Genomic DNA, 23,401 nt, shown 5'->3' with positions numbered 1-23,401 from the left:
GATTTTTGGTCGAGCTTAAAAATACCCTACAGTAGAGACACTTTACAGCAAATACAACAGCACAGTTTAGAGAAAACGACACCCTCTGTCCTTAGACCCTAACATCGTACAATNTTGCATGTGTGCTGTGTTAACTGTCTAAGTCAGGGGTTTTCAAAGTGTGGGAAGGTGAGCCTCCCCTCAGAGAACATAAGAACAGCCACGCCCCCACTCCCAAATATTATTGTTGTTGTTGTTGCTATAATGCAGGGGTATTCAATTGCATTTCAAAGAGGTCCAGTAACTGTGTTTGAATCTATCTACTGGAGTGGGGGCGTGGCTGTTCTTATGTTCTCTGAGGGGAGGCTCACCTTCCCACACTTTGAAAACCCCTGACTTAGACAGTTAACACAGCACACATGCAAACATGAATAACAAGTGGACCATGAGTAAAAGCAGCCAATTGCAATGACAACAGAAAGACAGCTAATGATCCCCCATGCCGGGTGTCAGGCGGCTGGTGTGAGGGCCAGAGGGTCTGACCGGAGCCGCGTCGGGGGCTTGTAGATCGGCTGTAAGAGCTTTCTAATTGCCTAAACTCCAGTGAGTGCCTGCTGCTCTCCATGTATGCAGCTGCCATGAATATAACTCATCTTGTGTCATAAAAAGTACATTTTTGATTTAGAATAACTTGTCTTTTAAAAGATAACGAAGCCATGCTGGATTCATTATCTCCCGAAAACAAATCCACACTAGCCATAATTGCTCATCTTCAGTGCAAGGCATAGACGCAGCTGGAGGAAATATTGAGCATGTGTAAAGATACATGTGCCATCACTGCAAAACTTCTGGCTGCAACTCTTGTTTTGTCAGCAGATACTTTGTAATATTTTTGCTTTTTCCTATCGAACTCAGTGCAGCTGGTTGAATAAAAAAAACATAAATATGCAGCCCACGTTGGATTTTGAAAGGTAAGGTAGAGTTATACTGTTGGGAAGCACTGCCGGAGTGAGAAATTGCAGGCACTCCAGGCAATTTGCAATTATCTCAAATCTCTGATCGCGACAATCAGATTAATATTGCCTTTTGGATATCAGATTTTCATCTAAACAAAACAGACCCAGTTAGATATTCAGTCAAGGCATCAGAATCATATTTAATAACACTTGGATAAAGCAAAGAAGTGGGACAAACATGCCTCTCCACTCGGTGACCTTGTGGAACCCTGAAGTGTGTCTCTGTTTCTCTCAGACTGATTGCTATGCTGCCGCCACATCACTGGCCTGATGTGAGTGATGATGGAGGACTTACTTAACTCCATCCGGCATTGACAGGAGGAAGGAAACACTGTGTCCTATACATGAATATCAACTACAGAGCAGTGCTGGGCTGGGACGCCCTCTGTTGGTCATTGTTAGTATGGAGCAATCAAAAATGTAGGGACTATACAGTATCCTCCTGGGACCCGAGGGAAAAAAGTGTCTTCCAATTTCCTTTTTTTTTNATTATGATTCTACTTGTGATAGTCGGACATGACAACCTGTGCAGCCCATGTATTGATTCCATACGATAGCTGCTATAATACAAAACAAAATGTCTGCCTGCCCTCCACAATGATCAATGACAGCGAACGGATGGTCAAAGTAAGGTACAAATAAACAGAATCAGACAAAGCCTGGTTAGTGTTGCCTGACTTTATAAAGTGTGTTTTTTTACAAGTGTGTGGTTGCGTTCTAGTCACTTTGCTCAGTGCTACTGCTTGTTACAACTTGTATTTGCCGTACTCGCCATAGACTGTTAGCTAAGGTTAATCTCGCCCTCCTCCGACGTAAGCGTGACGTATGCGGTTCTCGCTTCTAAACCGAAAATGTTTTGGTGCTTGGTAAGAACCGGTTTTCGGGGAAAAGAGCCGGCTCCGCTGCGGTGTGAACAGGAAAAACCAGTGCTTATCAGGCTCAAGCTCCGAACCGGCCCTGGAACCGCGTTGGTGTGAAATGGGCATATGAGGAGATTCGGGTGATAAGGTGGGGGGGGGGTTACCGTGGTTGGTGACAATCGAGTCCTTCTGCTTTGAATGGAAACACGTTTTTTCCCTCCTGTCTGCAGGTCAGCCTGTGTGTGCTCCTGCTGCGTTACCAACCTGAGTCGGACATCCATGGCTTTGTGAACTTCCTGTCCGAGGAGCAGAACAACAAGAAAAAGGAAGGCGTGCTGGCTGAGTGCGAGAAAGAAGCCTGTTCACCAACCAGCGAAGCAGATGAGTTCGGAGGCGCGGCCACGAACACCTGCGGAGCCAAAAACCTGCCGTCGCTGGGGGACAACGAGATGCTGATAGGCAAACCAGATAAAAACGCCTACACCGCCAGCCACCCAAACTACGGCACGGTGGATATGACCACTGGCATCGAAGCAGAAGAGGAAGAGGGCGTGTTGTCCCGGCGGTTGAAGAAGCTCATTGGACCCCGCTACTACACCTTGAGGATCCGATTGGGCCTCCCGGGAAAGATGGACAGGCCCACTCCAGCCACGGGGAAAGTTGTCACTATGTGTGTGCTGCTCCTCTTCATTTCCATCTTCGCTTTCTGCTCCTTCATCATCTTTGGTGAGAACACAAGAACTCATTCAGACAGGAGTTCACTATATAATGTTTAAATGAATTTGAACAAATTGTTTTTGTTTTCTTTCCTTCCAGGATCGAGCAGTATCGGGGAGGGTCGCTGGTGGGCTCTGCTGCTGTTAATCTTCTTCATCACCTTCCTTGTCTTGCTCGTCATCATCATCCTCCAGCAGCCAGAGAACCCAAAGCGTCTGCCCTACATGGCGCCCTGTGTGCCCTTTGTACCTGTTTCAGCCATGCTGGTCAACATCTACCTCATGCTCAAACTGTCTGCCATCACCTGGATACGATTCTCTATCTGGTGCCTCGTGGGTAAGCCCCCACCTCACTGAATAACAGTTTGTCTTACATTTAGATTTGTGTCTTTTATTGCCAGATTTAAAGACAGGATCTGCGTGTAAACGTCATCCTAGATAGATGGAAACTCCCCATGTTATGATCCTAAACCATGGAGAGATACATTTCATTACTGTGTCGAGTGTTTGTTTATCGATGAAGTCTCATTTCACTTTTATTTCCTGCCTCCGTTGTATCTGTCTGTACATCTGTATTTATCTGTGTGAGTGCATGCGAGTGTTTTGGTTGGTGTGTAAATGTTCCCAGCATGCAGTTCAACTTACCATTGTGTCGCTTCTTTGTAGTTTTCAGAATATATGCAGTTTTTGTGCAAACAGAATAACTGCTGTATTCTTCCAACTCACTGAATTGTTTTTACCACTTGATAGAGCATTTACTCTTTCTCTGTGCTTTTACATTTGTGTATGACCTCCTACAATATTGCTAAAATCTCTGATTGTGTATGTATTTGTGAATATATTTTGATATGTGCGTCCCTTCAGGTGTTCTAATCTACTTTGGCTACGGCATGTGGAACAGCAAGCTGGAGAAAACGGCCCGAGAGAACGAGGTGCACGCCTCCACCTACCAGCGCTACGACCACGGTGTGGACGAAGGCTTCTGCGGCTTCGACGATGATTTCCTCCCGCCTACCACTGACGCCTGGGGTGCGCAGGCGGGAGGTTCGGGACTCACCCCGCCCCCTGCGGCCAAGCCCGAAATTGACGGGTCGCCAGCGAAAGATGGAGGCAGGACCGTTGCCAAACAAAACCTCGCAGAGGAGGATCCGATGGATTTCTGAAGGGACTGACTCTGTGTTACCCTGAATGTACTGCCTTGTCTGCTGCCTGGGGAAAGGGAGGGGGAACAGTAGTGTGAACGCATGAATGATTGTGTGTGTGTATGTGTGTGCGCGTGTGTGTGCATGCCTGCATGTGTGTGTATTTGTTTGTGTGGCTAACCCTTGGGCTAGATAGTTTCGACTTATTATTCAGTTTACTCAACCACGCTCCGCAGCTCACACAGCAAATGAGGACTTCAAGGTCAAATGTCTTGCCACACTCACTTGTTATTCACTGGAGTCCACCGCCTACCCAAAGTAAAGACAGATAGGAAAGTGTCGACGTTACTGAATACCTAGAAATGTACAGGAGAGGAGAAGGTGGTGAGGGAGGGACAGATGAATCAGCACCTCTCTTCCTGTTTCAACGGAGACAGACAGGAAAGCTAGATGACAGAACGCCAAACCCAAACTACTTCCTATGAACAGGTCTGACTGTCTCTGCATGTTTCACAGGAAAACAGCTTCACATGCTCTCGAAAACACCAACAAATCATAAACGTTTGTCTCCGTCCTCAATCATTTCCCCTGACCCCTGATATCTAGCCCAAGGGATAAGAACTGGACTGGGAAGAGGGTGTTGGTGTTTTCTGTCACAAATAGTACTTGGACTTTGCTTGCAATAGTGCCTTCATCTTCTGTATGTGTATGTGAGTTTCTTATTATGTCTGTTTTCTACTTTAATTTTGCCTGTGTATGTGTGAGGGTGTATGTGCAATCTAATTCAACCTTTTACATTGATGCTCATGACTGTGTGTGTGTTTGTAGATATTAAGTGAGGTTATTTTACCGTGTATGTGTAGGTATTTGTTTCGTTAAGTTCTTCCCAATTTTTACCCCAGCATGAAGCTCAAAATCAACCCGCCCGCCCGCCACACATCAGCTCATGGTGCAATATAACACAAACACACAGCTCATTGGTGTAACCTAGAAGAGGAGAGAGAAGAGGGAACACAGGTTGAATCCTAATTGACAACCTTCATGGTTTATTGTGATTAACGTCATATTTGCGTCTCTCCACTGATGCACTTCTTGCTTTTTCCTAGGGCTGGAAAGGAATTAATTTTCAGTTCATTCAATTCAGGAAATGGGTTTTATACGGAGCGTGCAGTTTTTCTCCTAGAGATGACAAAAATATAGAGACTGTAGAAAAATGGTTATTATTGAGAAAAAGAAATTATTGAGAAATGTGGGGATTTTTGATGAAAAGAGGGCAGTTTGAAATGTTTTGTAAGAGCAGGTGAGGGTCGCTTTTTTTCTCTTCTCCCAGATTGTTCGTAAATTATGAATGAATTAAATTGTACTTTACAATTAAATTTTAATTTAATATTGGGGGACATTACGTCAGATTTAGTCTCTAAATCAGTGATTGCATTGTAAATACTTAGAGAAAAATGTGACACTTACTGAACTGAAATATAATCCCTCCTCTTCCATCCCTCTCCCTTTCTGATCCCCTCTTTTGCTATTAAATATCATACATGTGTGCATTCTCTTCTTCCACCACCCCTCTGCTCTCCCAGCCCAACTCTTCCTCTTCCTCTTCATCTGTTTGCCACCTCACCGCTCTTGATATCCATCCGGCCATGTCGGCAGGGAGTTTCCACTTAGTCACAAGTGATGGAGCCGGGATTGCTTTTCAGTCAGGATGTGGATGCCAATCTGTTCATGGCCTGATGATACCTTAACTCCTGTTTCACCTCAGGGTGTCTGCTATCTCCCTTCTGATTTGTCACTGGAGAATTTACTCTTCTCCAACCCCCTGGTCTGAACTAGTCTAAGTGAACCTCCCTGTTGACCGTCCCTGTTCATGTAGCTAGTGTTGAAGCCCCACTCCTTTCGTGTTACCTACACTTTTGCTGCACCCCGAAGAGATTTTGTGAAAATCAATCAAATCAAAAATGTTCCTGTAGAGCTCAGTGTGTAGGACATTTAAGCTTTAGCTGCCAGGGTTGGGGGTTTGATTCCATACTAAGAATGTAAGCACTCTTGGCACTGTAAGGGATTTTGGCACACACCAAATAGCATACAGTTATGTTATTATGCTGAGGGCCGGGGCACTCCTACAAAAGCTGCTGTATGGCCAAATTGTCCTTCTTGTACCTTTTCTTCTTGCCCCCTGTTGCTGCATATATCCCTTCCTGGGAAGCCTTATTTGTCTAATGCACTAAATCTAAGGATGCCACGCTAAACCCCACCCTACCTCTGCTACTCCCGCATCTATCCTCACTCAGAAAAAGCTGTTTCTTTCATGTATTGAAAGCCCTTTGGTGTCGTCCTTTGAAATGATTATAATACCCGTACCCAAAAAACTGCCCATTGTTCCGAGGAATTACACTTTTATTGGATGATTCTGCAGCTTTCTAATGAAGGAAGTCGTGAGTGTTTCCGTTACGTAGTGGAACATTAGGTTGATGAGGTTTGCGGTGCCCATCAGAGACCAATCATGGCCGTATGGCTAACATTAAGCTCATGTCTAGTGTTTGCTTTCTAGAAATGTGGGTGGTATAGTGACTTGGACGGTGTTTACATTCTACAATGGTGTATATTTTACAAACTCAATTCAACTACATGTTGGCCAACAACGCAGATCAGTATTTCATGTACTGTAGGGAATTTCATGTAGCGAAATAAATATTTATGGAAAACAAAATAAAAAAGTATATACTTCTTTTTGGTGTCTTGTCAAAATTGTCAGAGAGGATAAGACTGCGTTTTTGGGGACTTGGACTCATGACTAGTATTTTTGAAATTGTTGCTATAGCTCTTAGTAATAAAATTGTAATGCCTTCTTTTAATGTAAACATATTTCCGAAGTCATTTGTTAGAGTAGCCTATTTAACCTTTACTGTAGTGTAGACAGTTAGGAAGGACATTGAGGAAGAGAATATTATGCAAATGTAGTTTATATTTTGGCACAAAGAAACATCAAGCTCAGTGCAGCAGGGGAGTCGGGAGTTGCCCAAATAGTTGTTGCTATGCATTTGGATTGTAGATCTTATATTAAAAAAGTTGTTGCCATTGAACATAGTTTGAGGTCTTGCAGAATTGTCCAATATTAAAGTTTTTTTCCGGGGTTGGAAAAAAACAGCCCATCCTTAAACATTCACACACTTTATCTCACACAATTTCAAGCATTTATTAGATTATATTGAACTATTCCCTCCACCCAGATCACCTCAAGTCAGCTAAAACAATCCAGATGTTTTCATTCATAGCTCAAATATGTGTTCAGCCAAAACAAGGCAGCAAATACAGCCTGACACTTCGACACTGTACTGTACAGTCGACCTACCATAGCCTATTACCGGCTGTGTGTGTGTATGCAAGTGTGTGAATGCATGTACAGTGTGTGTACGTGTGATCTATGCCTGCGCCTCAACGTGACCCTGTGGTGAATGTGTAGCATGCTTTCATGCACGAGGCTCTGACCGTAAATGTTGTTCCTGCATGTGGTGACTGAGCGCTGCGAGACATAATACAACACTAAACCAAAACAAACGCAGGCCTACTTCTTACACCTGGGAGCGCTGGCCTCTCTGCTCTGAGAAGATTTAACAGGTGTAATACAAGCAAAGCAGCTTCAAAAACCTCATTGTTCTAAACTCTTACCAGAGAGTGAACTGAATGCTGTTGTGTACAATGCAGACTCCTATGATTTAGATTCAGATTCAAACCCAGACCTTTTCTTTACTGTATGTTACAATTTGAATTGTACCGGCTTAGAAGATTACTTTCTGGATTCTCTCCTATTTCTTTAAGCTCACACAGTAATATTCTCACATCGAAATTGGAACCAGAAAATGTAGCAACAAACAGGTGTGACAATGACTCCTCTCTCACCCTCCCTTACAGCATGCCTACTTCCTGTAAATCTCTTTTCTTAACCAAAACCTCTGCAAACCAAAGTCCACCATTTTTTTTGTTTACTGATCACACACAGGAGACTTTAGTTTCTTCAAAGTAAACACTTAAGATACAAAAGAGATAACCATTTTGCTTGGTGGTCTGCTAATAGCTACTGATTTCAGTTTGTCACAAGGAGGTGTTTTTCTTGTCACAAGCAACAGTGCAATGGTGATTTTTAAAACCCTAGTTGCTAAGCATTAGTCTAGATTTAATTGGCTACAGCGGATTGTCCAAAAGTTATAAAAAACATTAAAAAAACTTATTTTTCTACAACTGTTTCCCAGTCACAGGTCCTCCTCGAGTAGGTGTGCACAACAAAAGCTGGGTAGGGTTATCAATATCAGCATTCACCTTCTCCATTTGTGTTAAGTCATAAGGAGGCCTGGGAGAAACTGCTACAATATATTTTTAACAAGTGTAATCTGTAGTGATAAGGCTCATTTATAAAGCTTAATCCCTTACTTTCAAGGGTTTCGAAAAATGGTTTCTTTTGACGTCAATAGGAACGTAGAAGGTTTGGAAATACTACAGAAAACAAGCATCTATTTTAATACAATCATATAATAAAGGGAGCATATACAAGCATAATCCAATTTTGCCACCATTGCTTTGAAAGTCAGCTATTATTTGTTTATTTTGTCTCGGAGAAGGAGTGCCATGTTCTTCTTGTGCTCTGTGTTCGCTGTGGCCAAGTGTCGACTCAGTGTGTGCCAGACTGTGAGGTTGGCTTTTCTTGCAAACAAATAGATATTCCTTTACTCTTCTGTATATTTTGTCACAAATCTGTATAATGTAGTTGTTTTGTATGTACATTTTTTAATGGTTTCTTCCATATGTGTGGTTATATTTGCTTCTGGTTGCACTGTTTTTTGCTGAGTTGTTATTGCTTCCATGCAACAATGAAAAGCTATTTATTGCAAATACAAAGAGGCTTGCTCATTTTTTGAACGTTTTCTGTGCTTATAATTACAATGACAATACATGATATACAATGACATCATAAATCAGTCATATTACTGACAGCAGACCAGCTAGACCAGGGCTAGACTTGAAAGAAAAAGAGACGGACAATCAAAAACAGCTAACATTAGCCCATTAGCATCTTCCACTTTGGTTGGTGCTCAAGCTAGCTACCTTCCTGAGCTAGCTAGCTTGGAGAGGTCATGCTACTGAGCCCAAGCATGTTCCTACTAGCTTGCTAACATCCTTGCAAGTATACGATACGATAATACTTTAATGGTCAGGTGAGGTCTGAAATGTAACTTGCATCACAGCAGCTACCTTGGTTGCTGATTGGCTAATGGTTACTCAAGCCAAAACATCGTTATGACATCATAAAGTGGCCAAAATCAGTTTTTTATATAAATGGATCAGGACAAAAAGAGAGAGAATCTTTTTTCCTGAAACTTTCAGAGTCTCTTTACACAGAGGGGACACATGTTGATGTAGAAGAGACATGAAAAAGTGGATTTTGCATAATAGGTGACCTTTAAAACAAAGTGTGTATCCCAGATTCGTTGGTTTAAAAGCATGATAGACATTCAAGCCAAAGGATTCTTTCTACACTGCACTGGTCAACAGGTGGCAGTCACATGTCATGAAAGCCAATAAGGAAGACAACAGGCAAGTAAACATGAATCCTAACAAAACGGGGTTCAAACTATTAAGAAAAGTTGTGCAAATGCTTTATGAGGAATGAAATGCATTCAACCTTTTTGATGGACCTCAATGTCCATGAATTACTCAGCAGAGCACCTTCAATATTATATTTACAAAAGCTTCAAGTTGTTCACTGCATCTTTCTCAGTCAAATTTGCACGTTCAATCCATAGCCTTTAAGCAGCACAGTTATTGTACACTTCTGTTAACTGAAAGTGAAAGCTGTGATGTCTTTCACTCAGAACAGTGGTTTATATTGATTCTTCACAAAACTACAAATTCTTAGAGCAAAAAAAACCTATTTGTCCACCGGCACTGTAGCTTCAAGAAACCAGAACACAACACATGAGTTTATATCAGAGGGCTCGACTCTCCCTCTCTGTATTCCTCTAACATGATTGCTATGATTTTCTTCCTCTCACCTTCCACACATCCGGAGGGGAGACGGTCATGGGAGTTATCTGGGTGTTGATAAACGGTATTCTGGGAAGTGAAACGTGAACGAAATGTACACCAAAGTAGAAATACACAAGTCAGTTGGAAGGACGGTGGATACAGCAAAGTAAAATACTTAATCAAAACATAATTGCTGGAAAGGAATATCACAGAGGACTAGTGTTTGTGTATGATAATGTCCTGAATCTCTGTTCAAACTTGAGTCAACAATAGAACATATTGGTAGATAGAAACTAAAGATAGCACCTTTTTAGCATAGCGTATAATAACAGCGCCAGTCTCTTACAGTAATATAGGACCGCTTGGTTAGCCACTATCCTTCCCCTGGCTTCCTGTGGACGGGATGGCTGTGTGCCTCGAACAGCATCACATTTCAGAGTATACACACACACCGACATGATCGCAATCCTGATACATTTTCGGGAATGATGTGCAGAAAGGAAAGACGGCTGCGTGTGGTTGTCTGAAGATAAGCTGAGCACAAAGAAGAGATAGCAAATATTGTTTTTAAAAGTATCGTAAAATATAGGATTTGACTCAGCGACCTTGATATGAACAAAGGAGCACAAAGTAAACCACACACTGGACACAATTATCTTTATTTGTTGCTGTGTGTGTGTGTTGTGGTTAACAGGGGAGGGCTTGTACAGTGTGTATCGCTGAGTGTCCTAGACAGATTCCTCTGTGCTGACCTGACTCAGGGTCACTGAGTCTCATTACAGATATGGTGCATACATAACCATTCATGTTTTTCTCATTGTTCTCAGCTTATATTCACACAAACAGGGAAACATATACCAAACACAGCAGGGCAGTGATTGCTGTATCACACACACACACACACACACACACACGCACGCACGCACGCACGCACGCACGCACGCCGCACACGCACGCGCACGCACGCACACACACACACACACACACACACACACACACACACACACACACACACACACACACACACACACACACACACACACACACACACACACGCACGCACGCACGCACGCACACACACACACACACACACACACACACACACACACGCACACACGCACACACACGCACACGCACGCGCACGCGCACGCACACACACACACACACACACACACACACACACACACACACACACACACACACACACACACACACACACACACACACACACACACACACACACACCATGTATACATCACTTCAGGGGACATTACATTGACTTACATGCATTTCCTGGAGACTTATCCTAACCTTAACCATAACCAACACATGCCTAACCCTATCCCTTACCCTAATCCTAACCAGTAGGCCTACCCTAACCCTAATCCTAAACCTAACCAAGTCTTCACCCTAAAATTAATGATTCCCCTCATGGGGACCTCCAATTTGTCCCCATAAGGGCGGCTAGTCCCCACACGCGACTGTGTAAACAGATTTAGGTCCCCACAAGTATAGTAATGCTAGGCCACACACACACACACACACACACACACACACACACACACACACACACACACACACACACACACACACACACGTATACATCACTTCAGGGGACATTACATTGACTTACATGCATTTCCTGGAGACTTATCCTAACCTTAACCATAACCAACACATGCCTAACCCTAACCCTAATCCTAATCCTAAACCTAACCAAGTCTTCACCCTAAAATGAATGATTCCCCTCATGGGGACTCATTTTGTCCCCAGAGGGGAGGCGAGTCCCCACACGTGACTGTGTAAACAGATTTAATTCCCCACAAGTATTGCAATGCTAGGCCACGCACACACACACACACACACACACACACACACACACACACACACACACACACACACACACACACACACACACACACACACACACACACACACACACACACACACACACACCATGTATACATCACTTCAGGGGACATTACATTGACTTACATGCATTTCCTGGAGACTTATCCTAACCTTAACCATAACCAACACATGCCTAACCCTAACCCTAACCCTAATCCTAACCATTACCCTAACACTAATCCTAAACCTAACCAAGCCTTCACCCTAAAATTAATGATTCCCCTCATGGGGACCTCCAATTTGTCCCCATAAGCGAGGCGAGTCCCCACACGCGACTGTGTAAACAGATTTAGGTCCCCACAAGTATAGTAATGCTAGGACACACACACACACACACACACACACACACACACACACACACACACACACACACACACACACACACACACACACACACACACACACACACACACACACACACACGTCAACTACAACGCTAACTTACTGTATCATGTTTTTATTTAATATTAACAACCAGACAGATGAAAGAGAACTGATTCACGGGGTTAGAACATCTTATCGAGCTTGACACACTCAAGACAAAGGCACTTTGAATCACTTTGTCTTTATTATAGAAAATCAAAGAAAAGCACATCAATGAAACAATAAATAACCAACGAATACTGCTTCTGCATGGATCTGAGTTTTCCATTACTGTTCAGAGCACGTTTGTGAAATTAAACATTCAAGTCATCACATTCCTTCAAGAGAAGCTAATACCTCTAAAATAATACTGATATCTTTTGGTGCACACAGACATTCTTTCAGCTACAGACCTGTTCAAGATGTTTGATGGAAATATAATTATACAGTTGAAAGGTAAGCTGCTTTTTGGTCTTTCACTCACTGTTATTCAAATAAAAAAGTTAGTCACATTGGAATATGTAAGCATAAAAAAACTACTAAGATGGGTGAGGAATCAACAAAAGATAAGGTTTTGTTCTCTCTTATAAGTCATTTTTGCCAAGTCAGTGCACATATTAAGGCTCCGATACAGACTGTAACACTTCTGGCTACATGCTGTCTTATTTATGTCGCCTTCATCCCGCAGAGGCTGGGGAAAAGAGTGCTGCGTTCTTTAATCAAGTCGGTCAGTCAAGAGGCACTAGAGAGCTGTACAATACTGTCAAAGAAAAATCTATAATGTTACAGAACACATTTTCAAATACAAACGTAATACTGTGATACCCTGCTCTTATCAAAACAACAGACCATTTTTCAAACAAGGGAAACACACATTATATTTCATCTGTAGGAGGATCTAAATAGAAAAATATAAGAAATGTAGAAGGTCAATATCTCAGCCCTTAATGTCTTAGGTGATTGGGACCTCAGGCTTCTGTGCACACAGGAGCTTGTAGAACTATTTAACAGCAGGGAGAGTCCTCACCACGCCTAACACGAGGAGGCGGAGAGGTGACCTCTGTGATGCAGAAACAATCCCCAAAAGCTCCAACAAAAACAGTCTTTGTGTATGTGTGAATGTCTGTGCTTCATTCAAGACTTGTGTATTTTTCTTGAACGTGAGTGGGTGTGTTTATGTTCTTCTATGCCTGTAACTGTGCTCGTATGTGTATGTCTGTGCTCGTGTAAATGTATCTGTACATAAACTACAGTCCCCTAGGCGTCCTCTTCAGAAATCTCTCCCCTCTCAGACGTGGGCGCTCTTGGCGTGATTGGTGGAGGCTGCTGCTGGCGGGTTGCCACCGCCTTGTTTGGAGTAGTAGAAACGATTGTTTTCCTGGTAGGAGCGAGATGAGGAGAAGGACTCTGAGGAGCAGCAGGTGAGAATGCACCCGCCCAGCAGGGAGAAGATAGAGCCCACCCATCCGGTGTAGAGGGAGAAGCCGAATGACATGAGGCCGTGCTGCTGGTGAGCGCCGATGGGGAACCAGACTGTGGATACCAAACCGCAAAGTGCTGAGGAGAAACACACAGACACATGGTCATATTACATTTCATTACAAGACATTTTAGTGTGTCAGGTCTCCCTTGTAAATGAGATCGATGATCTCAAGGGACCAATCTGTCTAAATAAAGGTTTGAAATGAAATGAAATGAGTTACATTGAAAATATACAAACTCTGCCTCTGAAAGTATTATAAACAACCACACACATACAAGTAACTCGATTTATTCCGAGTGCAGTTAAATGGGGAATGCAAAAAAATTATACAACACACACAAACACTTTCTATCATTAAACATGGCTAGCTTTGAATGGCACATCACTTCACAAAAGAGGCGGAGCATTTGAAATCTGAATGTGAAAGCTTGTAACTAAATGATGCTGCCACACGTCTTCCACCAACACACAGTGCTATCTTTGCAGGGCAATGATAATAAATAATACAATTAGGGATGCAGAATGGTGCTCATAAATCCTGCCTTTACACAAACATCCTGTAGCATTATCATTCATAGAAGTGACACAAATACAGAATGTTAGTGAATTAAGGTGGTGCAAAAGTATAACGGCACCAATTCTGAATTACTGCGACCAGGGCTAGTGTGAGATATTTAACTCTCACACTATCCCTGGTCACGGTTATTAAACTGTGGAACTGCAGTTTTGTAATCATTTATTCTTTAAACACAACACCTGGGGATGTCAGATTGGAAGAAAGAATGTGTGAAATAATATTAGCAACAAGACTTATTGGTGTTACATACGCTTTGCTTTGAACTACAGAAGAGAGGCAGGATCTAAGACTTGTACAAATATTGAAATCCCTTCACAGCTTATAGGGACGCCCATGGTATATGTTGGATGTTTGCCAGTATGCAACCCAGAAAGGGCAATAACCAAATCCACTGTGGACTGAAATCTTTCCAACTGCTGCTTCAGAGGACACAGTTTGCAAAAATAATTAGAGCTGGAATTAAAATAATTGCTAGTGGGATGATTTTGTTGCCAGTATGGTTGGCAACATGATGATTTGTGCAACAAGCGTTCAAACACACAAACAAATCCTCCCTGATGTAAAAATGTTCCCAGTGACAAAAATACATATTAACTAAGTCAGGTTTTTTATTTTCCTATGCATGTAATGGTGATGTTTGAAAGTGGAAAAAACGTGGGCAGTGGAGAATTCATATGACAGACACAGGTGTTCAAATTCATTTAACGGATGTGGGCGTTGGAAAACTTCAGCAGGACCAATCAAATATGTATAAGCAGAGTCAACTGGACAATTCAAGAAATCAGTTTCCATGTGTTTTAGGACAAAGGCAGGGTGTGGATGAGAGTAGGTGGAGGAGAGGAATGTGAGGGGATCTAGGGGGAGGGTTCAATGAAACAGCAACATATAACGTGTGTGAGTCCATCTGTGTGCACCCTTGGGAGGAAGTCAGTCATATTCTCTGCTCTCAGCAGCTTGTAAGCATTTGAGGTGGGGTTAAAAGAGGTCGCAGGCAGGAAAGTTAGACAGGATCCTAATGTGTGCCTGTCAGCGTTAAACAGCTCCCCCTGCTCTGAATTACTCTATATTTTGTCTGACTGTGACATTCCATCTTCATCCAGTACTGAATGAAGTAAAGTTGAGTCTCTTACCGACTATGAGAACAAGCACACCTCCCAGGATGATGCGTTTGTTCTTGGAGGCCTGGGGTTCATTTCCGAGGCTGATGCAGGGCATGGACATGAGGATCATACCCAGTGCTGGGAGACCCAGGATCGAACCAGTGATCATCAGGGCACGAGCCGTCTGGATGTAGGCTTTAAAAACACATATAAAATGACTGTCAAAAAACCATCTTCATATCACAGAGTTAAGATTGTGGGTATTGTTTCATGTGAGGTAGGAAAATAAGAAACACAGTGGGGAAAAAACGTGTAAATAAACTGCATAATTCCAGCTGAGAAAAATAAATACATCTTAATGTGTCTAAATGATAACAAAAAAACCCACATTGGTTTGGGGGAGATGAACACAGAACTATGTCTACCTGGCAGGTCCAGGATCTGCGTCAGGGCGATGCAGTGGTAGAGTCCAGTGGAGATGACACATTCCGCCCAGGGTCCTTTGGCTTCCAGCTCATCCATCTTCTTGCATGTGTTCAACCCGTATTTACACATAATCACCCAGTCATTGGTGGCTGTTGCGATCACGATGCCCAGCCAGCCGATGCAGGTGATGAGAAATCCGCTCAGTTGAAGACAAGAGTTTGCCATGGCGCAAAGTGTGCGTAAAGACCACTTTTCCCACGTCAAAAACCGTTAGAAACCGTAAAAATGCAGTTGAGTTATTAAACAAATTAACTGATTTTAGAAGTGATATTCCACAAGTTAATCCAGTGTCAAAGTTTACTTTTCCCCTCGCAGTTCAGTTAGTCCATCAATGGAGCTGTGGTGCGCACTTCAGAAGAATGAAGCTCTCTCATCATGGTTTTATAGGGGAGAGTTTATGAAGGGAAAAACTACTCTAAAAGTGACAACCAATCAGAAACTTAGATAGGGATTTTGTTTTCAAGTTAGAAAATAACACACCCTCTGCCCCTTCATTGCCTCTAATGATAAAACCCAGCTGCAGGGTGGACTCACTGTGATGGAGCTGAGGAGATGTAGCCTAAACTCTGCTGCCATCTACTGGCCATTTTATAAAGGCCGATCACACATCTGTATTATACCTGTTATACCCGCACAATACATGGTTTGGATCGAGACATCTGTATTATACCTATTATACCCACACAATACTGCATTTGGATCCATAAAGAAGCAGTGCTGGGAATATATAGCAGGGGTGGAAGTAACGAATACCATTACGATCTATTGTAGATACTTCAACAAACTGGGAGGCTATTTTGTGCATTTTTTTCAGACCTTTTCTTGCACTTAATTATTTCTACCTCAATATGTATTGTACTTCACCACATTTCAAAACAGTTACCGAGTAAAAACAAAAGTCACGTGAAAAAGTCATGAAGTAAGAAAGTTGGTAGGGGACTTCACTCTGGTGGGGGTGTTTGAAGTGTTCACCTTCAGGGGATCTCTGGGGGGCGGTGACATAGAACAATGCAAGAAAATGTACTGATGACATAATACGGGTAGGCCTATAGGTTTTTGGTAGTGTTAGCATGAAGTTGTTCTCATCATAAGGGAAACGAGACTTGCATCTAGGTTTAAAGGTATTTTATTTAAATGATGCACCACCCGCCGGGCTTGTTCAACGACTCAAATCGAGCACACCCACAGAGCAACAGGTGGACGCTGGATCTGGCAAAAATGTAAAACTTATTACAACGCTTCACCTACAATGCTCATGTTGGATCCTCCAGATGTGACTTCCACATGTGCACAGGAACTTCCACTTTCAGTCAGGTGTGTGACAATTTTGTGCTGATCTGAAACTAATACTGGATATAAAGCAGAGCCTCATTCAGCTCTAAATGTTTGACAAGTTTGAGGAACACAGTGGCCCAAGAGAGACCGAATGCTGTGCTATTCTGCGACAGAGAGGCTAAGACTAATCAGTGATTTCAGAATGAATGAAACCATAAACAAATCACGGAGGACTTCGCCATGTATGAGACTCCAGCCTGGTGAGTAGGCCTACAACACACATGGATGTTACTCAAAAGCTGAGCAGCAGCTGTTTTTGCTTTATTGTGTGTGTTTTGCTGTGGAGGTTATATTGTCTATATATCTCTGTGTTGTGTGTTGGCTGCCATTGTGAGGCTTTATTCTGCTGGGAAAGAGTCAGGTTGATGTTACTTACATTTGTTTTTGTGCACCCTTTGCTGTGTCTTTGGTTGATTGCTATACATTTGTATTTTACTTGGTCAATTCCTTAAAGCTGGAGATGCTTTTTGTTTTGTTCTAAGCTTAGGCTGTAATTTCCTTCGCACTATTTATATTTGTGTGTGTACTGTTGTTTTGCAGGCCCCTATCTACCAGTGGTTGAAAGTACTTAATTACAATGTTGAGTTACGTACTTTACTTGAGTGTTTCCATTGAGTCCTACGTTAAACTTCTACTATACTAAATTTAAAAGGGAAATAATGTTTTCTACTCCAGGACATTTATTTTAAAGCTTTTCAGATTTAAGATTTAGCTTTTAAAAAAATGATATACTTTAGACATATTGCATCTAGACCAGTGGAATAATTGCTTGAGGTGAACAAAGGTAAAGTTATCAAATATGAATATTTACGTTAAAATATCTTTACAATAATATACAGCTTAATCCAACAAAATAAAAGATAATGTCATTTATTTGCGATAATATATTCCTATATGGAGGCAATTTTTTGCACATTCATTAATTTTATTTCTGAAACTTTAAGTACATGTTGCTGGTAATACTTCTGTACTTTTACTTTAGTAAGAAATTGAATGTGAGACTTGTACTTGTCATGGAGTTTTTTGACATAATGTCCCGGTACTTTTACTCAAGTACAGGATGGGAATACTCTTTCCACCACTGCTTTCTACAGTCTATATCCTCCTGGGACCCAGCCCATGCATCTCCTTTGACTCTTTTGAGCTACTCTATCAATCCCTGATGTACTGTACAGAGGACATCCTGGTCTTTCCAGTGATATGTCATTGGTTAAAATTGCATGCTGGGAAGTTCCTCTTTCTTTTCATCCAAAATGGCTGGCATACCAAAAACAAAGTGTTATAGAAGCAGGAGGAGAAGTCAAATATTGTTGAATAATTGTAATTTTTACCATGAAAATCATATATATTCTTGTTTATTAACATGTGAGGAACTATATAATTAGTTCTGAAAGCAATTAAATAATTCAAGTTTTCAAATAACAGCCCTTTTATAAATGCCCATTCTAGTGGACGTCAGGACCATCTTCATGGACTTAATGACTCAATATTGTTGCAAGGAGACGGAACTGATGCAGACATTTTCTGTACCAGATAGTTAAGGGAGATTAAGATTTTGAGCTCTCAGATGATGAGAGAGATGAGGATTTCACACCTGGGGGTCAAGAAGAAGGGGAAAAAAGATGCAGGAGGGTCCATGAGCGCACAGATACAGACAGAGAGACAGATTGGGGCGAGCTGGAAAGACATGGCCCTCTGTGGGCCAAGAGCACGTATTTCTTATTGTTGTTTTTATTTTAAGTGGAGCCATGAAAAATGAGAATAGCCTCAGGAATGCAAGCTTTGTTTGAGCGTGGTCAAATGGAGACCACATCCATAAAACTAGTCGAGATGACCCTACAGCCCGTGCCGACTGGAGTCAATGAGGTACTTTTCCCATTACATTGACTACAAAGTCTTTGAAGATCTGGAAAGATTCACCAAAAACCAAACTAGTTTTTTAGTGACCAAATAAACAGCCATGTTCAGATCAATTACTTATTCATGTTTTAAATAAAGGTGAATGTATTATTGTATTAATATCCCTCTATAACCATAATACGTTACATAGTCTATCTGTTCATTTTGGCTGTCTTTTCAAACTAATATGGTCCCGACGTCCTCTACAGTGGACATACTGTAACATTTTAAAATAAAATAAAAAAAGTCTAAATTGCAAGATGTTTTTTTTAACCCTAATTAGGTAGGAAATCACAAAAAAAAAGGAAATTGGAAGACACTTTTTTCCCTTGGGTCCCAGGAGGATACTGTATAGTCCCTACATTTTTGATTGCTCCATACTAACAATGACCAACAGAGGGCGTCCCAGCCCAGCACTGCTCTGTAGTTGATATTCATGTATACTGCCAAGGCACACNAAGGGGCTACAGACTCAAGCGAGTTCACAGAGAGCCGGATCTGAAGGGTCAGACACAGGAAGTGACATCTCCAAGTTGGGGGATTTTATGGGGACATGAACTTGGAGATGTCACTTCCTGTGTCTGACCCTTCAGATCCGGCTCTCTGTGAACTCGCTTGAGTCTGTAGCCCCTTTCACACCAACATGGTTCCAGGGCCGGTTCAGAGCTAGAGCCTGATAAGCACCGTTTTTTCCTGTTCACAAAACAGCGGAGTGAAAACCGGTGCTTACCAAGCACCAAACATTTTCGGCCTAGAAGCAGGAACCGCATACGTCACGCTTACGTCGGAGGGGGGCGAGATTAACCTGAACTAACAGTTAAAGGCAGGTAAGGCAAATCAAAGTTGTAACAAGCAGTAGTGCTGAGCAAAGTGACTAGAACGCAACCACACACGCAATAACACACTTTATAAAGTCAGGCAACACTAACCAGGCTTTGTGTGATTCTGTTTATTTGCACCTTACTTTGACCATCCGTTCGCTGTCATTGATCATTATGGAGAGCTGGCAGACATTTTGTTTTGTATTATAGCAGCTATCGGATGGAACCAATACATGGTCTGCACAGGTTGTCTTGCCGACTATCACAAGTAGAATCATAATGAAAAATACGCCGGTAAAATGGGCCTGTAGAAAACGGCTTATGCCACAATAGGATAGCAACAAGTAGTCAAGATAGTCAGTTTAGCTTCGGTTGCTATGCTAACATCACCCATTTTATACCAGAGAAACTTTAATAACAGTTTGTGATTCCAAACCGTGTTGTGACTGCAGCGGTTGGTAAATGCAGCTGAAACACATTAATAAACAATGAACCACGGCACTTTGTAGAAAAGTATAAGGGTTGAGAAGTAGTTATTTAATTTAATCTGGCTTTGTATGATTGAAAGCAACACGATCATCGACACCGTTGGGGAGAAAATCAGCGACGTAAACGACGACGTCATGACGCAGCCGCGGCAGCACCAGTCGGGCTCTGGGCGGTGTGAACAAAACGGGGGCTGAAAAGAAAAACCGGTTCCGAACCAGAAGAGCACTAGCACGGAGCTAGAACGGGAACCGCGTTGGTGTGAAAGGGGCATGAGAGGAGGAAGGTGATGGAGTTTAGTTTTCCTGGCACAACAAACTATTTCCACCCTCACTCTGTCTGTTAGCAGCAGAAATAAACTCAGTGAAACGACACTTCCACTTTCCTGCAGAGGCCCGATTCCCCCCAACTCTTCCTCACTCAGCTGGAGCCGTGGAGGCTTTAATGCTGAGGGTTTGATTCCTCTCTCCTGCTTTTATTAACCGTTCCGTCGGCTGGAAACGCATTTATAACAATCTTTTTCTTGTATTTTCTCCGTCTGTTTCTGGGGTTTTGTCGGGACACGAAGCTTTGTGGCGTTGAAAGCGTCCCCTTGCTCTGCCTCTCGTCTCAGATATGGCTGCTGGCTTGTTTCAGACAGGATTGTACTAACATGGAGCTGGCAGAGAGGCAGGACATATTTTCCTAAGTGAGGTTGATTAATGGAGTGAGGAGAGAACAAGGGGGGAGAGGAACAGGAGCGAGGAGAGGGAGAAATAACACTAAATGTGATTGCAAGGGGTGGGTGATAAATCTAACATCACAGTTTACGTTATTCTACATCACAGTAACGGTTTATATCACAGCAATTGTTCTGTACATTTTAACTCTCTATGACAGTAAACTGGATATCTTTGTCGATAAAACAGGACATTTGAGGACATCATTTTTGGCTTTTATCCTAAGAATTTCTAGTAAATGGATCTTATTTTGGGTTGCTGAGCCAAAGCCAAGAGCATAATAGTGCCTGATGCATAAAAGTTTGACATCTTGAAAAAGAGATTGATGTTCCTTTAACCACACGGTTTAGTGGCTTGTTATATCATCCTTTGGTGGTGGTTGCTCGGTGAGTAAGGAAACACTACAAATGTTCATGTGTTCGTTCAGGTTAATAGTAACCGTAGATTGTATTAACCAGACTGCACACTCTTACTGTGAAATGCAGAAACGTCATCAGCAGGACATGCTCTCCAATACGGAAGAGGGTTAGGGCCACATTTCTTTTTATAACCGAACAAAAAAGATTTTTTCTGAATTTTAACTCAAAGGGGACCTATCATGCAACATTCACTTTTTGATGTCTTTTATACATATGTGTCCCCGGTTTGTCGGGTAACTCACGCAGCGTCAGAAAATAAAACTCTCTTTTCCTCCGTACCCAAATCTTTTAAAAACGGGGCTACAACGAGCGGATACAGATTTGCTGCCGGTATTACGTAATTTCCAGTGGCGAGCCGTGACTTTTATACCTAGGCCCTCTGACCCCCCCCCCCGAACACCTGAAGGGTCAGCAGTGTTGACCAAACACTCCTCAGAGGTCATGTGACTCGCAGGTGTCTGCAGGCTGCACCGTGACCCGGAGAGTTAGCGGAGCTGCTGGAGGCTAATTCAGCCTCAGAGCCAAACTCATACCCTCCTTCCTGCACATTTAACAAGCCCACATTCCTCCTGTGAACTCCCAGACTTCTTCATGGGTCGACTCAAAAGCCTTCTGACATTTTCAGCTGTCTGGTCCTGTTAAAACTGCACTAAGCAGAAGTTTTTTTAGTAAAACTTATTTGTATCAGCTTAAAACACATTTGTGCCATTCTCCTTCGACCACACAATATATTAAGACCCTTTGTCTGTGTCCAGTTTTCAGAATTATAATAGGTATATTAAAAAGGTCATCGTTCTCAGTTACCCTTTGCTAAAATTTGGAGAAATGACATTTCCCTAAAAGCTTTTGGGTTTCCTTTCGGTAATGTTTTTGGATGTGTTGAACCACAGTAAGTGGTGGGAAAGTGGAAAAAGGAAGGGAGAGAGGGGCCGAAAGTCCAGTGTGGACAGAAATACTGTGAGAAACCGAACCAAGAGAAAACAGCCTTACGTAACATTTGAATATTACAGAGTATTCAGGTTACGGTAGGGCAATACGGCCACATATACAGTATGTGGTCATCTAAATATGGAGTTGCACAATATGACTGCAAAGACACTAGAAACAAATGCACAATATAACCACTTATCGACCTCAAAGAAGAAGTAGTCATGTGTGAATTATGTGGAAGAGGCGGAGGGGTATTCTGTTGTTTGTGTCCTACTATTGTGTACGATAGTAAGTATTGCGGACAACAACAAGAAAATACAGTCACACCAGCGTTCATAACACACAAGGCGTCTGCTGACCTTTACTGGAATAAAGAACAGGAGAATCTCCAATGAATGCATCCTAAACAAGCTAGGAAAGAGCAGGCGTCATATTGCTGTAATATACATCTTCTGCACCGTGTTGAGCATGTGTACATTTGATTAAAACAGACTCAGTTTGGCTTGTGAGAGGGCCTTAAAACAGCTTCACAGACCCCAGCATGTGATGTAAACAGCTGTTTCACAGTGAAAGTGTTTCTTGAAGCATCATTAGCTAAAGCAGTGGAGCAGCTTACAGGCAGTTTGCAGTATAAATACACTACTTCTCTGTGTATAGTAGTGGGTACTGTATGTGTGATCCTGCTGTCCTCGTACAATTTGTGTCAGAGCCATATGTGCTGTGAAACTCTGAGAGCTGTGAGATCGACTCCTGCTCGCCAACAACCAGAAATATTCTCATTTAAACTCTGTCTGTTTCGCTCTGAGTGCAGCGCGTCAAAGTGAAACTGACTGGTTCAGGAGGATCTCCTACATAGGATATAAAAGGGAGACAAACTTTTCTTATTTGACATTTTGTTCAGAAGTAAAAAGTTATTTCTCAAAATGTTTTGCGATTATAATTTAAGAATAAAAAGAATTCTGACTTTCTTTCAGGACTTATAGTGTTCAGATTTCTTTCTACCCAAAAAAAAAAAAAAAATGTTTAGTCATATTTTTCATTAGTTTCACCAAAATAACTTGATTTAATTGTATTTAAAATAAAATGTCCAAATAAATAGCCTGTTCAGTTTCTGTTGGAATGTTAAGGGTTAAAT

The 23,401-nt window shown here is 42.1% G+C and overlaps 2 protein-coding genes across 2 annotated transcripts in view; one reads left to right on the top strand and one right to left on the bottom strand.

The window, feature by feature from the left end:
* The window catches only part of LOC104955708 (probable cationic amino acid transporter), a 16,168-nt gene extending 9,317 nt beyond the window's left edge, over positions 1-6,851 (top strand). Inside the window, exons 2-4 of the mRNA XM_010783095.1 lie at positions 2,040-2,581; positions 2,672-2,908; positions 3,436-6,851. Coding sequence (XP_010781397.1) covers positions 2,040-2,581; positions 2,672-2,908; positions 3,436-3,734 — 1,078 coding nt within the window. The 3' untranslated portion in view covers positions 3,735-6,851. The remainder of the gene's footprint in view (positions 1-2,039; positions 2,582-2,671; positions 2,909-3,435) is intronic.
* Positions 6,852-12,673: 5,822 nt separating this feature from the next.
* cldn11a (claudin 11a) lies at positions 12,674-16,031 on the bottom strand. The gene is made up of 3 exons (XM_010783011.1): positions 15,597-16,031; positions 15,202-15,366; positions 12,674-13,568 (listed from the first exon to the last, which is right to left on the bottom strand). Exons 1-3 carry the CDS (start codon positions 15,820-15,822, stop codon positions 13,300-13,302), a joined length of 660 nt encoding a protein of 219 aa, XP_010781313.1. The 5' UTR covers positions 15,823-16,031; the 3' UTR covers positions 12,674-13,299.
* Positions 16,032-23,401: the final 7,370 nt, after the last annotated feature.

The sequence above is a fragment of the Notothenia coriiceps genome, unplaced genomic scaffold (assembly GCF_000735185.1).
Source record: "Notothenia coriiceps isolate Sejong01 unplaced genomic scaffold, NC01 NC01_scaffold00024668, whole genome shotgun sequence".
NCBI lineage: Eukaryota > Metazoa > Chordata > Actinopteri > Perciformes > Nototheniidae > Notothenia > Notothenia coriiceps.
This window is presented reverse-complemented; position numbering and strand designations above follow the sequence as displayed.